At 41.4% G+C, this 18342-nt stretch overlaps 1 protein-coding gene across 5 annotated transcripts in view; it reads left to right on the top strand.

The window, feature by feature from the left end:
• The window catches only part of cblb (Cbl proto-oncogene B, E3 ubiquitin protein ligase), a 162977-nt gene that overhangs the window by 26010 nt on the left and 118625 nt on the right, over positions 1-18342 (top strand). For all 5 annotated transcript variants that reach the window (XM_014412994.2, XM_014412993.3, XM_023154987.2 and 2 more), the window contains 2 exons: positions 7080-7236; positions 12093-12214. In XM_014412994.2, coding sequence (XP_014268480.1) covers positions 7080-7236; positions 12093-12214 — 279 coding nt within the window. The remainder of the gene's footprint in view (positions 1-7079; positions 7237-12092; positions 12215-18342) is intronic.

Here is an 18342-nt window from a genome sequence, read left to right on the forward strand (position 1 = left end):
TGAAACCAAAGATCAAACCCTGTTTTCAGGTCCACTACATGGGAATAGAGTAGCTGCGAGAGAATTCAACATTAATGAATCAATGGTACGGAAGTAGAGGAACCAAGAAGAATGAGTTGAGTGAAGTTTGACTTATCTGACTGTTTTGTGTCGGTTAATGCGCCTTATGGTCCGAAAAATACGGTAACTTCTACCTTCCTTTAGCATGTCCAGAAGTCCAACTTTTTGTGCGATGATTAGCATCTTCCTCTGCCTTTTGGATGCTACCGCCGGTGCTTTTGACAGTGCAAAACATTTCGTCCACATTGTTTTCATTCAGAAACGTTTTTCAGCGCAGAGCTGTGTTCATGAAAACTCGGACATAAGGATATCAGTCTTCTTTTATCTTGTGGTAACTGTGAGAGCATATGGACTCTCCTCCTTTCAACAAATTGAAGGCTTCAGTAGTACCAACAAAACTGAATATAAATTCAAATCTATGGAATTCACATAGTAATATAGATTGCATTTTTTGGGGTCTTTTGGGGTCCGTCTAATGTCCCAAGTTTGCTTCATTTTTTATACACATTGCCAGAGAGCCCCCTATAAAACACAGCCCAAACAGCTGATTAGTTACACACCCATGCACATTTATTCTTAATTTCACTTGAAAGAAGTTTTACTTTAATATTTCTATTTTTGCTGTTGAGTTGCATTCATCATCTTGTCAGTGCAGTAAACATTCTGCCTGAGAGGTCAATAAATCTACTGGTTGTTACCTTATATAGCACTTTTGTACTCTACCTGAGCACCAGTGGTGCTTTATATACACTGAACAAAAATATAAACGCAACACTTTTGTTTTTGCTCCCATTCCCCATGGGATGGACGTAGAGACCTAAAATTCATTCCAGATACACAATATAACCATCCCTCCCAAACAGTGGTCACAAATCAGTCCAAATGTGTGGTAGTGGGCACATCTGCTATATTGAGATAATCCATCCCACCTCACAGGTGTGCCACATCAGGATGCTGATCTGACATCATGAGTAGTGCACAGGTGTACCTCAGACTGCCCACAACAAAAGGCCACCCTGGAATGTGCAGTTTTTTGCGCTATTGGGGGTCTGGGGACCCAGAACCGGTCAGTATCTGGTGTGACCACCATTTGCCTCATGCAGTGCAACACATCGTCGCATGGAGTCTATCAGATTGTCAATTGTGGCCTGTGGAATGTTGGTCCACTCCACTTCAATGGCTGTGCGAGGTTGTTGGATATTCGTGGGAACCGGTACACGCTGTCGTATACGCCGGTCAAGCACATCCCGAACATGCTCAATGGGTGACATGTCCGGTGAGTATGCTGGCCATGCAAGAACTGGGACATTCTCAGCTGCCATCTGCCCTGAACAATGTGAACCATGATTCATCCGTGAAGCGCACACCTCTCCAACGTGCCAGATGCCATCGAATGTGAGCATTTGCCCACACAAGTCTGTTACAGCGACGAGCTGGAGTCAGGTCAAGACCCCGATGAGGACAACGGGCATGCAGTTGAGCGTCCCTGAGACGGTTTCTGACAGTTTGTGCAGAAATTGTTTGGTTGTGCAAACCAATTGTTCCAGCAGCTGTCTGGGTGGCTGGTCTCAGACGATCTTGGAGGTGAACCTGCTGGATGTGGAGGTCCTGGGCTGGTGTGGTTACACGAGGTCTGCGGTTGTGAGGCCGGTTGGATGTGCTGCCATATTCTCTGAAATGCCTGTGGAGACGGCTTATGGTTGAGAAATGAACATTCAATGCACGGGCGACAGATCTGGTTGACATTCCTGCTGTCAGCATGCCAATTGCACGCTCCCTCATTGCTTGTGGCATCTGTGGCATTTTGCTGTGAGACAAAACTGCACATTCCAGGGTGGCCTTTTGTTGTGGGCAGTCTGAGGTACACCTGTGCACTACTCATGATGTCAGATCAGCATCCTGATGTGGCACACCTGTGAGGTGGGATGGATTATCTCAATATAGCAGATGTGCCCACTACCACACATTTGGACTGATTTGTGACCACTGTTTGGGAGGGATGGTTACATTGTGTATCTGGAATGAATTTTAGGTCTCTACGTCCATCCCATGGGGAATGGGAGCAAAAACAAAAGTGTTGCGTTTATATTTTTGTTCAGTGTAAAATGCTCCATTCACACCATCATCCATTATCTATGCGCTTTCTATCTCAACATTCACACGCCGATGGATGCATCGGAGAGCAACTTGGTGTTAGTATGCTGCTAAAGGATATTTAGGCATAGAAAGTATTTGGTTCATGCAATGTTTGTGTTATCTTTACTGTGTTGTTGAAATTTTAGGCTACCTCATTGTTTAGGTTTACCAGTTGCTGGGTAAAAGATGTTGCATATTGCTCACAGTCTTATCCTCACTTATGTTCATAAACATGTTGTTTGTTCCAGAATGCTTAATGTTTAATATTTACTGCCTCTGTGTATTTTCCTTTTTGTAATTTACACTGTTAAAAAAAAATCTTAAAAAAATGGTAATATTCCAGCAGCTGGGGTTCCAAAATACTACCGTAAAATAACAGAAAATAACTTCCTCATAAAAATACGGTTATTTCCAGTAATGACAATACAGTTTGTTGCGCTAATTTCACATGGGATCTTGCCTTTTCAAGTGGTTTTAAACATTAAATTAGGAACATGTTAATGTGATTAAACAATGAAATTATCTATAAATAGGAAAAAAAATAAATCCTAAAAAAACGGTAGTATTCCGGCAGCTGGGGCGCCAAAATACTACTGTAAAATAACAGAAAATAACTTTCTCATGAAAATACAGTTATTTTCAGTAATGAAAATAGAGTTTGTTGCGCTAATTTTACATGGGATTCTGCCTTTTCCAAGTGCTTTTAGACATTAAATTAGGAACATTTTAACGTGATCAAACAATGGAATTACCTATAAACAAGGTCAATGAATGTGGCAATATGAATCATAATATGTAAATGTACAGAAATATACAGTTAACAGTTAGTTTAAATAATAATGGATTGCATGCCCTGGGACAGACTGTCAGAGGCGACGCTGCCATATCGCACAATCGGCCCCTCTGGCTATCACCAGTAGGCGGTAGGTGAAGAGTCTTGACCACGGACACAATACCGAGAGTGTCCGAGCCGGGGCTCAAACCGGCAACCTTCTGATCACAAGGCGAACTGCCAACTCTTGAGCCACGATCGCCCTAAATAGCAATGATAATAAAACTTATGTGATGTAACACAAGCTTATAGGAATCATGTTATATACTTTTCCATAGCATTACATTTGAATTCAACAGTTCAATCTTTCAAATAACGGACAGATATTTGTGAAATCATGATACATTTGTGAATGTATTTTAACAATCTAAATATGCATATGTACAGACAGATACATTTAATAGTCATGAAAATTATGTTTTATTGCATTACAGTGATTTAACGTTAATGTACATTTGAAATGTGAAATCACAGTCTATTTACATAACTTTAATGATATTCTAGAAGAACAGAACAAAACTGTAAACTGTAAACTGCACACTAAAATACTTTTCAATTCAATTCAATTCAATTTTATTTATATAGCGCCAAATCACAACAAAAGTCGCCTCAAGGCGCTTCATAGATACAGAGAAAAACCCAACAATCATATGACCCCCTATGAGCAAGCACTTTGGCGACAGTGGGAAGGAAAAACTCCCTTTTAACAGGAAGAAACCTCCGGCAGAACCAGGCTCAGGGAGGGGCGGCCATCTGCTGCGACCGGTTGGGGTGAGAGAAGGAAGACAGGATAAAGACATGCTGTGGAAGAGAGACAGAGGTTAATAACAGATATGATTCAATGCAGAGAGGTCTATTAATACATAGTGAGTGAGAAAGGTGACTGGAAAGGAAAAACTCAATGCATCATGGGAATCCCCCGGCAGCCTACATCTATTGCAGCATAACAAAGGGAGGATTCAGGGTCACCTGGTCCAGCCCTAACTATATGCTTTAGAAAAAAGGAAAGTTTTAAGCCTAATCTTAAAAGTAGAGATAGTGTCTGTCTCCCGAATCCAAACTGGAAGCTGGTTCCACAGAAGAGGGGCCTGAAAACTGAAGGCTCTCCCTCCCATTCTACTTTTAAATACTCTAGGAACAACAAGTAGGCCTGCAGAGCGAGAGCGGAGCGCTCTAATAGGGTGATATGGTACTACAAGGTCATTAAGATAAGATGGGGCCTGATTATTTAAGACCTTGTATGTGAGGAGCAGGATTTTGAATTCAATTCTGGATTTAACAGGAAGCCAATGAAGGGAAGCCAAAACAGGAGAAATATGCTCTCTCTTTCTAGTCCCTGTCAGGACTCTTGCTGCAGCATTTTGGATTAGCTGAAGGCTTTTCAGTGAGTTTTTTGGACATCCTGATAATAATGAATTACAGTAGTCCAGCCTGGAAGTAATAAATGCATGAACTAGTTTTTCAGCGTCACTCTGAGACAGGATATTTCTAATTTTAGAGATGTTGCGCAAATGGAAGAAAGCAGTCTCACATATTTGTTTAATATGTGCGTTGAAGGACATGTCCTGGTCAAAAATGACTCCAAGGTTCCTCACCGCGTTACTGGAGGCCAAGGTAATGCCATCCAGAGTAAGAATCTGATTAGATACCATATTTCTAAGATTTTCAGGGCCGAGTACAATAACCTCAGTTTTATCTGAATTAAGAAGCAGAAAGTTAGCGGCCATCCAGGTCTTTATGTCTTTAAGACATTCCTGCAGTTTAACTAATTGGTGTGTGTTATCTGGCTTCATGGACAGATAGAGCTGGGTGTCATCTGCATAGCAGTGAAAATGTATGCTATGTCTTCTAATGATGCTGCCTAAGGGAAGCATGTATAATGTAAACAGAATTGGTCCTAGCACTGAACCCTGTGGAACTCCATAATTAACCTCAGTGTGTGAAGAGGACTCTCCATTTACATGCACGAATTGGAGTCTATTAGATAGATATGATACAAACCACTGCAGTGCAGTACCTGTAATACCTACAGCATGTTCTAATCGCTCTAATAGGATATTATGATCAACAGTATCGAACGCTGCACTGAGGTCTAGCAGGACAAGCACAGAGATGAGTCCACTGTCAGAGGCCATAAGAAGATCATTTGTAACCTTCACTAAAGCTGTTTCTGTGCTGTGCTGAGCTCTGAAACCTGACTGAAACTCTTCAAATAAACCATTCCTCTGCAGATGATCTGTTAGCTGTTTGACAACTACTCTTTCAAGGATTTTTGATATGAAAGGAAGGTTGGAGATTGGCCTATAATTAGCTAAGACTGCTGGGTCTAGAGATGGCTTTTTGAGTAAAGGTTTAACTACAGCCAGCTTGAAGGCCTGTGGTACATAGCCGATTATTAGAGATAGGTTGATCATATTTAAGATCGAAGAATTAATTAATGGCAGGACTTCTTTGAGCAGTTTTGTAGGAATGGGGTCTAAAAGACACGTTGATGGTTTGGAGGAAGTAATTATTGAAGTTAACTCAGAAAGATCAATTGGAGAAAAAGAGTCTAACTTAATATCAATGGTACTAAGAGTAGCTGTAGATAATATTACATCTGTGGGATGATTATTGGTAATTTTTTCTCTAATGATAAAAATTTTATTTGTGAAGAAGTTCATGAAGTCATTACTAGTTAACGTTAAAGGGATGGTTGGCTCAAAAGAGCTCTGACTTTTTGTCAGCCTGGCTACAGTGCTGAAGAGAAACCTAGGGTTGTTCTTATTTTCTTCAATCAGTGATGAATAGTAAGATGTTCTGGCTTTGCGGAGGGCTTTCTTATAAAGCAGCAAACTATTTCTCCAGGCTAAATGATGATCCTCTAGATTTGTGACACGCCATTTCCTCTCCAGATTACGAGTCATCTGCTTTAGGGTACGTGTTTCAGAATTATACCACGGAGTCAGGTACTTCTGATTTGAGGCCTTAGTTTTCACAGGAGCTACGGTATCCAGAGTCGTACGTAGTGAGGAGGTGAAATTATTAACAAGATAATCGACCTCTGTTGGGGTAGTGTTTATATTAGGATTTTTTCCTACAGTACAGCCATACCCGCGATCTTGTGGTTGTTAGTTCACATTCATTGGCCGATGCTTAGCGTCATGTTATTATGTGTCCCAACATCCAATGGCATGTCACGTTGTTTTCATGGCCACACCCTCACCCCAGGTGCAGAGGCCTATTTCTGTTTAGGAATGTTGTGAATACTTTGAGATTTATATTAATTGCAATTCCTACCTCTACATTTATTTTTTAAAATATATAATTAGCACAGCGTTGGCCGTGCAATGTTTTATATGTTTTTTTTTAGTTTTTATTCCTATTAATTATATTTTCACTTGTTACCTCTGAATTATTGAATCAGACCCAGATGACATGGAATTTTCAGCAAAATTATAAATCAAATACTCCTTTAATTATTGATTATTCTCATTACTGTTCCATAGTTTTACATTTGAATTTCACAGATCATTCTCTCACATAACAGACAAATATTTGTGAAATTATGATACATTTCTGAATGTAGTTTTACAATCTAAATATGTACAGAAAATATATTTAAAAAACAAGTAAATTGTGTTTTACTATATTTACAGTGATGTTATGTTATTTTACCTTTGACATGTAAAATCACAGTCTACTTATGTAAATGTAATGATATTCTAGAAAGACAGTACAAAACTGTAAAATATACAGTAAGATACTTTGACATTACTATTTTTTGTAACAGTGTAGTTAATGCATTTGGCATCTTGGGAACATTTGAATCAATTTTTTTAATTGCTGAATATTAGGTTTTAAACTATGTCAGGGTATAAGATACTGTTGTGTTTAAGTAACTTTGCTGATTTGACTGCAAGCCCAGTGTCTAAAGGCCCACTGTGGCTAATCACAGTCACCACATACATTTGGTAATTTGCACATTTATATCAGTAAAGATGCATGTCTGGATATCTAACTTATATCTCACAATCCTGTATGTGACTTTTACGACTTGGTTCTTTTGCAGGACAATAGTGCCATGGAAAGTCTTCCGTCAGTGCCTTCATGACATACATCCCATCAGCAGCGGTCTGGAGGCTATGGCTCTCAAATCCACCATTGACCTCACCTGCAATGACTACATTTCTGTGTTCGAGTTTGACATCTTCACACGCCTCTTCCAGGTTGGTCAATATCAAGTAAATTAATTTCCAACTACTTAATCTGATTATTTTGACTCATATGACCTTTTACTTTAGACTGTAGTTTGGTTTTATTTCACTTACTTCGGCTTATCCGGGCAGGGGCAGCAGTCCAATCAAGGACACTGGTGCCACAGTTTGTCAATCTCTTGTTTCTTACTCCCTTCTTTCATAACCAAGACACTGAGATACCCAAACTCATCAACTTGTGCCAGCAAGTCATCCCGGACCTGGAATGATCACTACACCCTTTTCCGGCTGAGGACCATGGCCTCAAATTTGGACTTGTTGATCCCCATTCCTGGCACATCTGTGCACTGGAGGCCGCCACCTGATGAACACAGCCACATCATTTGCAAAATTCAGTGATGAGATTCTGAGGCCTCCAAAGTAGAAGCCTCCCACCACATGGTGGGAGGCTTCTACTACTACTTCTACTACTTCTAAAAAAAATCTGTCCATAAAAACTATGAACCAAATCTCTGGAAAAGTGCAGTTCTAGGGGAGTCCAACACACATTGAAAGCGAGTCCGACTTATTGCCAGCAAATTGGACCAAGCTCCTGCAGTAGTCACATAAGGATTGAAAAGCTTTGTAGCAACAACCCAGACAGGTACCACTCCAGATCTCCATGCGATATAGTCCGGACATGTCAACCAGGACAACCTTAAAACATCCAGAGCCTTTTGGAACTCAGGGCGAACCTCATCCACCCCAGGGACCTGGCCACCAAAGGAACTGGTTAACTGCCTCAGTGACCTTGTCCCTAGTGAGGGGCGAGTTGTCCCTCTCATTCACAGACTGCTTCCTCTATGGAAGAGGTGTCAGTGGGATTGAGGAGGTCCTCAAAGTATTCCTTTCACCACCTAACTGTATTCCCACTTGAGATCAGTGAGTAGAGCACCACTTTCCCTCCCTGAGTTGCCGAATAGTTTACCAGAATTGCTCTGAGACAGACCAAAAGTTTTTTTCCATGGCTTCACCAAACTCCCCTGAGTTTTTGCTTCAGCTACCACCCCGGGCTGCATTCCAGTTGGCCTTCTAGTACCCGTCAGCTGTTTCCCAGCTTAGTCCCACAGGCTAACCAAGTCCAATAGGACTCCTTCTTCAGCTTTGATGGGTCCCTTCACCTCCAGTTTCCAACATCTGGTTCGGAGATTACCACCATGACAAGCACCAAGAACACCCTCACCCAATGACTCCAAGAAGGCTGGGTGCTCTGAACTGTCGTTAGGCCCATAAGCACATACAACAGTCAGGACCCGTTCTCTAGCCCGAAGGTACAGGGAAATGGCCATCTTGTCCAATGACACGAACCCCAGTGTACAAGCAGCAAAACGAGAGCATACAAGAATACCTACCCCTGCCCATTACGTGTCACCAAGGGTAACTCCAGACTATAACAGAGTCCCGTGACTTTTCAGGAGAATGGTTCCAGTGTCAGAGTCGTATGTTGAGGTGACCCTGACTATATTTAGTTGGTATCTCTCAACGTCACGCACTTGCTCAGGGTCCTTCCCTATAAGAGAGGAGTTCCGTGTCCCAGTAGTCAACCTCAATAGCTGTAGATCGGTTTGCCAGGGCCCCCGCCCTTGATCCTTACCCATGACACAATGCACCTGACACCCCCAGTGCCTTCTGTGGGTGGTAGGCATACAGGAGGCTAAGGCTAAGTTCCGGCCACCGGATGGTCTATGTCAAGTTCCCTCCACAAATCTGACTTAAGGAGGGTGATTGAATATTTTCAATTCAATTCAACTCAAATTGTTTATTGTCATGTGTACAAAGAAAAGCATTTCTCTGTGCAATGAAATTCTTTCTTTGCTGTTCTGAGTCTGATAGCAGTGGGGAAGAAGGCGTTGTTGAGTCGGGATGTTCTGGATTTCACACTTCTAAAACCGTCCCGATGGCAGAAGTGTGAACAGTCCGTGTTGGGGGTGTGTGGGATCTTTGAGGATGGAGCCAGCTCTCCTCTGGACTCTGCGATGGTAGATGCTCTGCAGAGAGGGCAGCGCAGTCCTGGTGATCTTCTCCGCAGTTGTTATCACTCTCTGCATGCGTTTGCGGTCCATAGCAGTAGTGCTGCCATACTATGCAGTGATGCAACTTGGTCAGTGTGCTCTCGGAAATGCAGCTGTAGAAGGTGCTGAGGATCTTGGCCGACATACCAAATTTCCTCAGCCTCCTCAGGAAATACAGCCACTGCTGAGCCTTCATGACCAGCTGTGTGGTGTTCAGTGTCCAGGTGAGGTCCTCAGTGATGTAGATGCCTAGGTATCTAAAGCTGCTCACCCTCTCCACTTAACGCCCCCAGATAAACAGCGGCTGGTGAGCCCTCCTCTTCTTTCCCGTGTCCACTATCATCTCTTTGTCTTATGAGTGTTGAGGGTTGAGGTTGTCTTCACACCATGACACCAGACCGGCCACCTCTCTCCTATAAGCCGCTTCGTCCCCTCCAGTGATGCGACCAATCACTGCAGTGTTGTCCGCGAACTTCAGTATGGTGTTATCCCTATTGGAGGCGACACAGTTGTGGGTCTACAGGACTGAGGACGCAACCCTGTGGAATGCCAGTGTTTGTAATAATGCTGGCTGAAGTCCTGTTGCCGATCCTGTCGGACTGGGAAAGTCCTGTAGCCAGTCACATGGGTGATCTGGGGGATCTGCAGTCCAGTTTCCTTGGTATACAGAGTGAGTCTGCAGTCCCTGGTGTCTACCTGGGCGAACAATGACTTGAAACTCCGGTGGAAGGGTAAAGTCCAGAAGATTGTGTGAGTTACCGAAGTCCAGTAGTGTCTGTCTCGGCTATGTTAACAGTGCACAACACTTATCTAGTGCAAAAAGAACAAAAGCAAACAACAACAAACAACAAGTCGGCATCCGAGAGCAGAGCAAGCAAACATGTCTGCCTCGTGGGGCGCCATGGTTTTGCCTCCTTTATGGATTTCTTTTTAAATCACTCTTTGTCTGGTCCCTCAGCAAGGAACAGTAGGGATGGGTGAAGGAAATCTCCGTCATCCGTAGATCGAGTTTCCTCCTAAGGCGTGGGCACCAATAAGCAGAGTTCATCCTTTAACATATAACAAAATTAAAATATTCTCATGCATGATCAACGGTTAATCACGGTACCGGCCGGAGTACCGGGAGCAGTTTGGAAGAACAAGAAGACGCGGAGACTGTCCTAGGTTGTCATTCCAAACTGACTCAACTTTATTCACAAGTACAACAGTTTATATAGAGGAAAAAGGTTCGTGTGTCAGCAGATTCTCAGTTCAAACCGGTACAGACCAAATAAGGAAGCGTCTTCCTGCCCTCTGAGCAAAGAAGTATCCTTTGTATAGTTCAGCTACAATTTATGATCATCCCAGCGAAATACACTCCTAGACATAGAATACAGAGTTCTTTCATTAGTGAATTCTGAAACAAACCACCTGGCCTTTAACGAGCCTTTTCTAGGAGATAAAGAAGGGAGGATGGGAGTAAGGGAGTGATCTCTGTGGTGTTTTCGACCTTGAGGTACCATCCTGTGATTCTTACACATTAATTCTTGGGTCACAGAGAAAGAGAAAAATAACTAGTAAATGGGCCTTATTGAGTAACAGTTTTCCTGTATAATATCACTATAAAACAATATCCTGTAAATGCTACCATGGTATCAAAATATCACAACAATGGGTATCGTTTAGGTTTTATCCGATACCAGTACCAAACTGGTACTTTTGAAACGGTGCTGGTGTTTAAACGGTGCTCGAACCGGTGCTTAAAAAATGAAGAACACAAACTTTGTCCAAAAACCTCTCATGTTTATCTGTTTTTTTTGTAAAAAGATAACAATGTTAGCCTTTTCTGCAGCTATAGGGGATTTATGGTATCACTCTTGGCTGGAAGCAGTGCTTAATCAATGGAAAAAACACCAACTTTGTCCAAAAACCTCTTATGTTTAGCTGTTTTCCACTTTTTCTTTGGTCATTTTAGCCTTTTTGGCCAGGGTGAAGGGAGTATCTGCCATCAAACAAGAAGACAGCCGCATGTAACTATGACGGTGTTTGCTAGTTCACCTTAAATGCATTAATTTAATAACGTGGTTAGCTTACTCAACGTAAATTACACACGGACAACATTAAGCTACTGACCCAGAGAAGAACGGCTGCTGCTGCCATCATCATCCGTCATCATTCCTGCTACACTGGCAGGGCTAGGGGCCAGGACTCTCCTCTTCGGGTTTTTGGGGGATGTTGCTAACTCCGGGACCGATAACAGGAACCACACCCGCAGTAGATGTGCACGGTGTGAGGTCTCGCAGCAAGCTATCAAATACGGCGCATTTCTCGGCTTTTAAAAAAACGCTATGCGTCGCCAGGTGTTTCAACAGATTCAAGGAGTTACCTCCTTTGCACAGTATCACCTTAAAGCACTTGTTGCAGGCTGCTGAGTTTGCATCTTTTGCTGTGAAGTACAGCCAGACTTTGACCGCTTCGCCTCGGGCATTTTTAATCTGTAGCTCTGCTCTAAAAGAACGTACGTACCTGGCCCCGCCTACTACGCTTGCAAAGGTAAAATGATTGGCTGGAATCCAAAGTGTCTGACATCTCAGGAAAAAAAAGCACCGAAATAAAGCACCGAAATGTGTGCTGCTTTACGGTCTGGTTACTAACGTTTATGTCAAAACCGTCAGATAGCCGTACCCATCCCTAAGGAACAGTTTACCTTGAAGAGGCAACGCAATGAGTGTATGCTGTTATACATGACCCAACTTCCGTTTACTTTATGTTTACAATATAAAACATTAATACTTACAAAAACTGCATAACCACAATAACATGGTTTTTTTTTTTCAGCCTTGGGGATCGATTCTGAGGAACTGGAATTTCCTAGCAGTGACACACCCTGGCTATATGGCCTTCCTTACTTATGATGAAGTCAAAGCTCGACTGCACAAGTACATCAACAAGCCTGGCAGGTATGTAATCCTTCAATTTCAGCATGCAGAAAGGGCTGGATCACAGAGGGTCTCAGGATGAATGGATACTGTCATTGCTTCCTTAACTTGTAAAAATTTTATTTTGCCATTTGTTCTGTCCCTGTTACTTATTTTACCAAGCTGTAGAGCGGACTTTCCAACTGCTATGACACTTCTGCTTAATGCAGTTAACTCTAATTTAGCTTATTTCGGCTTAGAATGCTCAAAAATACTGGCATAAAGAATATGACACAAAATATGGCACAGAATTTTAACCAGGTTTGTACTTTGAGCATTTGTGACTTAATATTCATAGTATGAACACAGAATTTGCATTAAAGCTAGTTTTCAATGAGTCCTGCTGGTCCCTTTGTTTCAGCTGGGAAAGTTTCTATCGTATATCGTTTATATCGCCCACCCCTAATAGGACCTTCCACTTCTGTCCCCATTGGTTCTCCTCTTTTAAGCCACAGCCATCAGTGACTGTGTCTCCTTACACCTTTAACACCTAATAAGCCAAAGGCTTTAGATAGAAGTTGATCAGCAAAACACTTTATTCAACCTCTAAAAGGAAACTCCTTGCTCTGTCTCCAGGTTGTTGTCAACCAATGACTTCAGATTTATGTGTGACAAAACAGTTTTCTAGAAGTACTGCCTCATATTTCCAGTTTGTAAATATTAAATAAAAATATTTTTACACCCCTTTTTACTAGTGGTTTGTTCATTCAGTCAAGTGTAGTAGTGTAGTGTTCCCACACAGTACTAATCCCTAGACTTGTAGTCAAGACCGCCTAATCCGAGACCAAGACCAAGACCGAGACCAAGTCGAGACGAGACCAAGACCAAGACCGAGACAAAAAAAGTATTTAAACTGCAGCCAGATGCTGCTTCGTTTACAGGTGTCAGGCATATTTATGTGTTTTTGCTTTCGCACAGCCCTCCTCACCGCTGTCTACTGTCTCACTCACTTACTGAGAGGACAGACACACGCTGCACTTGACTGTCGCATCTCTCACCCTCTCTGTTTTTCACATAATGATATTATCCTATATCCTTGCATGTGATTGGCCACAATATGGAGGGATTGGAGCATAGCTGAGCCACTGTGTGAGAGCTGAGCAGCGAAAGGAAATTAAGTGAGGGTAGAAATGACTGAAAGATTATTAGGCTCCTTTTTGAGTTTTGTTCAAAAAAGAATGACTTCATGTAGGAAAAATATATATATGTCACATATGCAGGACGCCTTAAACTATTTTTTTAATTAAGCAGCAAGGCAGAACAAAGTCAGGGCTGTATCAAGACACAGGGACTAAACCCCAATTCAACCAGACCCAGAACTGATCCGGAATTAAAACGGGACTACAACAGTTCAAAATCAGGACTACTTGGGACTTAATCAAAACAGAACCAGAATCAAAACTAGATGATAGTAGCACTAAAAATCATCATAGATCTGCACTACACTTATTTTTTAATTCTACCAAAGTAAACTATTTAGATTCAGAAAAGTTTATATAATTATTTAGCCTTGTTGTGCAAACAAGCCTGCATAACTTAATAAATATAGAATTTGAAAAGTAACAAATGGTATCTAAAAAGTTACACTAGGTACTAGATACATATTCTGATGAGTTTTGGCAAACAACCATTTGACTAACATGTGTCTCACCTGCTCTTGTTCCATCTCTGTTCTGTCCTCATTCTCCTCTCTCTCTCCCTCTCTGCTCCTCTCTCTCCCTCTTTGTGCTGACAATCAAGCCAAACACCAACATCATCAAATATACAGTGGAAACCTGATATTTACATGCTCTTCAGATAAAAACACAAACACTTTTTCAATTGTAACATCAAATCACACTAAATGTTTATTTTTTTAGATTGATAAATATAAAAACATATTTGTTAACTTTAAGAGTAAAGAGAGAAACTGTCTGTATTTCTTAATTGCAAATGGACCCAAAATGTATACAAAATTGAGCCACGCTTATGGAGGTCCACAATTCTTTTCCTGGTGTTTTGGTTGACATCTCTTGATTTTCCCATGTCAAAGAAACAGGCTCTGTGTGTTGGGGGGCCTTATATGCATCCACAGGTGTGCCACCAATTTACTCACATGGACTCTACTAACCTATCAGAAGCTTCTTAAGCTCAGAATGGAATCGCCTGGCGTTTTCGTATTAATTAACTTAGTGTATATGTACTCCTAAATTTGATGAAAGTGATTAAAATAGACAGCGCTGTCTCTCTTTATTCTGACATTTAACTAATTCAAAGATATTTCAACATTTATTTATCTAAAACAAAACAAGTTTACTCTAAATTCATGTTTAACAGTAAAAAGAAAAGTTTTTATGTTTTCTCCCTAAAGTGTATGTTGATATCTGGTTTCAACTGTGAATATACTGCTGTGTATTGAAATTCCTCTTGTTTTGCATAGAAATATACTGAACAACATACAAAGCATAATATATAAAATAACATCTACCTGAGTTTTGTCTTTGAAAGAAGCTCCTTATGTCCATTGTTGTGTTCATCAGTACACAACTGAAACTGATTTAGAGAGTTTGTTTAGCCGTGGAGGGTAACAACTGAAAATATGAAATGTAAGCTAAGACTCTCTAAAAAATTTGCATTGTTGTTCGGCTTTTTATTTATCTATTTGTTGATTCACTCGAAGAGCAAGTAACGCAACCAAGTGATCAGTTTGATATCAATCTTTTGTGATACACCGTCATATTTACATTATTTGTACAGTACGAATGATTTGCTTTGGTACCTGGTCAAACTTAAGCTCTCCTCTGTCTGCAGCAAACTCGCAGGCAGCAGCTTCTCCCCCCTCACTCACATGGGTGCTGTGCTCCTAGTGCCTGAACTCTGTGCTTCTTGTATTGTTTTTGTTTTATACAGTTGTCAGTCAGGCATCTAACTAACAAATTACACTCCAAAAGGACCCCATGCTTCTGAAAAAATGACCCGGGCTTAAGCCCAGTAAGCCACCCCCTCGCTCCGCTGATGGTTGACTCCAAATCTCCCGAACACTATGTCGATTTGAGAACGCAAGACCGAGACCAAGACCGAGACCAAAGTCACTCGAGACCAAGACAAGACCAAGACAAAAGTCAGTCGAGACCAAGACGAGACCAAGACCACGTAAAAGTGGTCTCGAAACCGGTCTCGAGACCAAGACCGGTCTCGAGAAATCCAACTCTACTAATCCCTAAGCAAAATATTAACTGAAACCAAAACCTCAAGACAATGATCAAGACAAACAAAGCTCTTTATTGTCATTATATATGTACAACACAATTATGGGTGTTCCACACAAGCTGTGTGGAAATAAAATATAAATGGTAAGACAGTAGGAATAAATAACAAACTATATATATATATATATATATATATATATATGTATATATTAGGGTTGCAACGATACACAAAATTCACGGTTTGGTTCGGTTCGATACTTTGATGTCACGGTTCGATATTTTTTCGATACAAAAAAAAATGTTCATGCCTTTTTAATTTGTCATTTATTACATTTTCACGGCACATTCCGCACCACATCTCTGTGCGTTCATCATTTGTTTGAAGCCAGCTCACCTCCTGCAACTACTTTTCCAAGAATACGTGCTTCTTTTGTGGTTCGGACTCCTGACATTTCTTTGGAGGTGGAGGAACATCACAGTAATTGCTTAAAGGAGCTTCTTCGACATCTTTAAGAGTTCTAAACAAATGTCTGTCCTCCTCCTGAAAATCTTATGTACGCAAACACGCGTTGCAAGTTCTTATCTTGTGTGCGTTTTTTATTTTGACAGCGAATGCGCACCTGCGGACCACTTATGTGCAGCCCTGGTTATTTAGCTTGTCATATTGCAGCCACAGAAATTCTTTTGTCCATGAAACCATAAAGCTGCACTTTCTTTTTGCCTTATAGTCTGATTTGTCCTAACTTTTCCGTTTTGTGGTAAGCTTTTCTTTGGCTGTCACTTCTTCACCCTGACCTGTCTTATTTGGCTCAGCAGAACTAAAATATATATCCTGCTGCTTTTACACACGCACTCACATAACGCTCAGCGATTCTCTGCGCGATCAACCTCTCACATGTTTAAGCTTGCTGCGGGAGATTTCACTTGTCATGTTTGCTTGTCATGTTTGCAAGCTAACGATTGATAAGACGATGTCAGAGGAATTGGTGCGCAAATTATCATCACTCACCAATCAGTGCTGTCGCTCACAGTCCGCGCGATTGCAAAGTGAAAGCAAAAAACAAGCGCAAATTCAAACGCGATTTCAATATGTCACATATTGACAGTGGCTCACCGATGCCAATGACATAATTACCCAGCTACATTTCCGAAAGAATGCAAAAGCATTGACATATATTTTTCCTTCCTACAATAGGCCGAGGGGCAGGGCAGAGATAGATTTTGGTAGCCCGACTGGAAAAATGGACGTCGGGCTAGCGATTTTGCGAGCCCTGTATCTGATTGAGGAATCCCTCATCTTTGGAAAAGAGAGTTTATTACAGAGAAATGGCTCTTTCCAAAATAAAAGCTATACTATACGCTTCTTCTGGGCTATATTCTCAGCAGCATATTAAACATATCAGGTCCCCATAAGGAGAATCATGTGCTAACGGCTGTCTAAATGACTCGGGTAAAGTTTGTAGCATGCTGCTTGTTGTTTTTGTCTGCTTCCACTTGTCTTTGCACTTGGATGATGTCGGTGTAAATGTGCAGTCATATTCGTTGTGTTCCCACTAGTGCTGTCAGCGTAAATCTAGTTGAAATGACATTAACGCCACAACACGGCAAATCTTCGTTAACAAGCTACCGCGGGGCGTGCATGGGGCTGGACAGCCAACACGTTAACGAGCTAACTGCGCTAACACACTAGCTCCCACCCATGTAATTGAGCATTGCATGGCACATCCAGCATACTGTTTTACTTTAGTCCATGACGCGCTTACCTTCAGGGTCATACGTCACATGAAAACCAAAATAGTTCCAAACGCCACATCTGAATGAGGGTGGGGGAGGTTCAATTTGCCATGTTGCAAGGAGAGCTTAACTTCTGTCTCGCTAGCTTGCCCTGCGCTCAGTGAATCTGCGTTCGACTACTCCGCCTAGGCTGCACTGTCGAGCGCAGATTCACTGAGCGCTCAACACAGACAGCATCGTCAGAAGGAAAGTTGATAAAATAAATTAAAAATTTTGTATTGTTCGATACATATGCATACCGAACCAAAAGCACTGTATCGAACGGTTCAATATCGATACGAGTATCGTTGCACCCCTATATATATATATATATATATATATATATATATATATATATATATATATATATATATATATATATAGTCAGATAACTCAAAGTTTATTCAACTCATTCTTCTTGCTTCCTCCACTTCTGTACCATTGACTCATTAATGCTGTATTCTATCACAGCTTCTCTATTCCCATGTTGTTGCGGTATCTTAATGATTAACTTCGTATTGTGGAAGGATTTTCTCAGTTGTTCTCCTGACTGAAGCTTGGTTCGTTTACAGCATCCAGCCATGCGATTGCATTTGTCCCTAACCATTAGGAACCCTTAAGTTTTATCAAGTTCAGTTTTCATGGATGCCTGGATGTTAAACTTAATTGTTACACCTGGTAAAGCAGCAATGCTGATCACTTTAATAAAAGATGACAGAATTTAGACAATTTTTAACTCTAAGTGTGCTGCAGTGTTTGTTTGACTTTGGGACCTGAAGCAAACTGAGTTTTGGGACCAGATTACTCTGCGAGGCCATGAGCCGTAATGCCCAGAAAATCTATCAAAGTGGTGTGGCTTTGTAGCTTACCAAAGTCGTACTAAAACATTTTTTGACAGATTTTTGAGCGCCGTGCACCACATAGAATCCGTTCAAGGTCAGTAAACTCAACCAGAATTCATATATAAGGCACACTGGATTATAAGGTGCAATGTCGATTTTTGAGAAAATTAAAGGCTTTTACGAGCACCTTATAGTCCGACAAATACGGTAATAACGACAGCCCGCTTGTATGTTCTACAAAAAATGTGCTTTGGTGGGTATCTGACGGACAAGCACCAAACCAGTTCCACATCACTGAAGTTGCAAC

The sequence above is a fragment of the Maylandia zebra genome, linkage group LG10 (genome assembly GCF_041146795.1).
Source record: "Maylandia zebra isolate NMK-2024a linkage group LG10, Mzebra_GT3a, whole genome shotgun sequence".
Taxonomy (NCBI): Eukaryota; Metazoa; Chordata; class Actinopteri; order Cichliformes; family Cichlidae; genus Maylandia; species Maylandia zebra.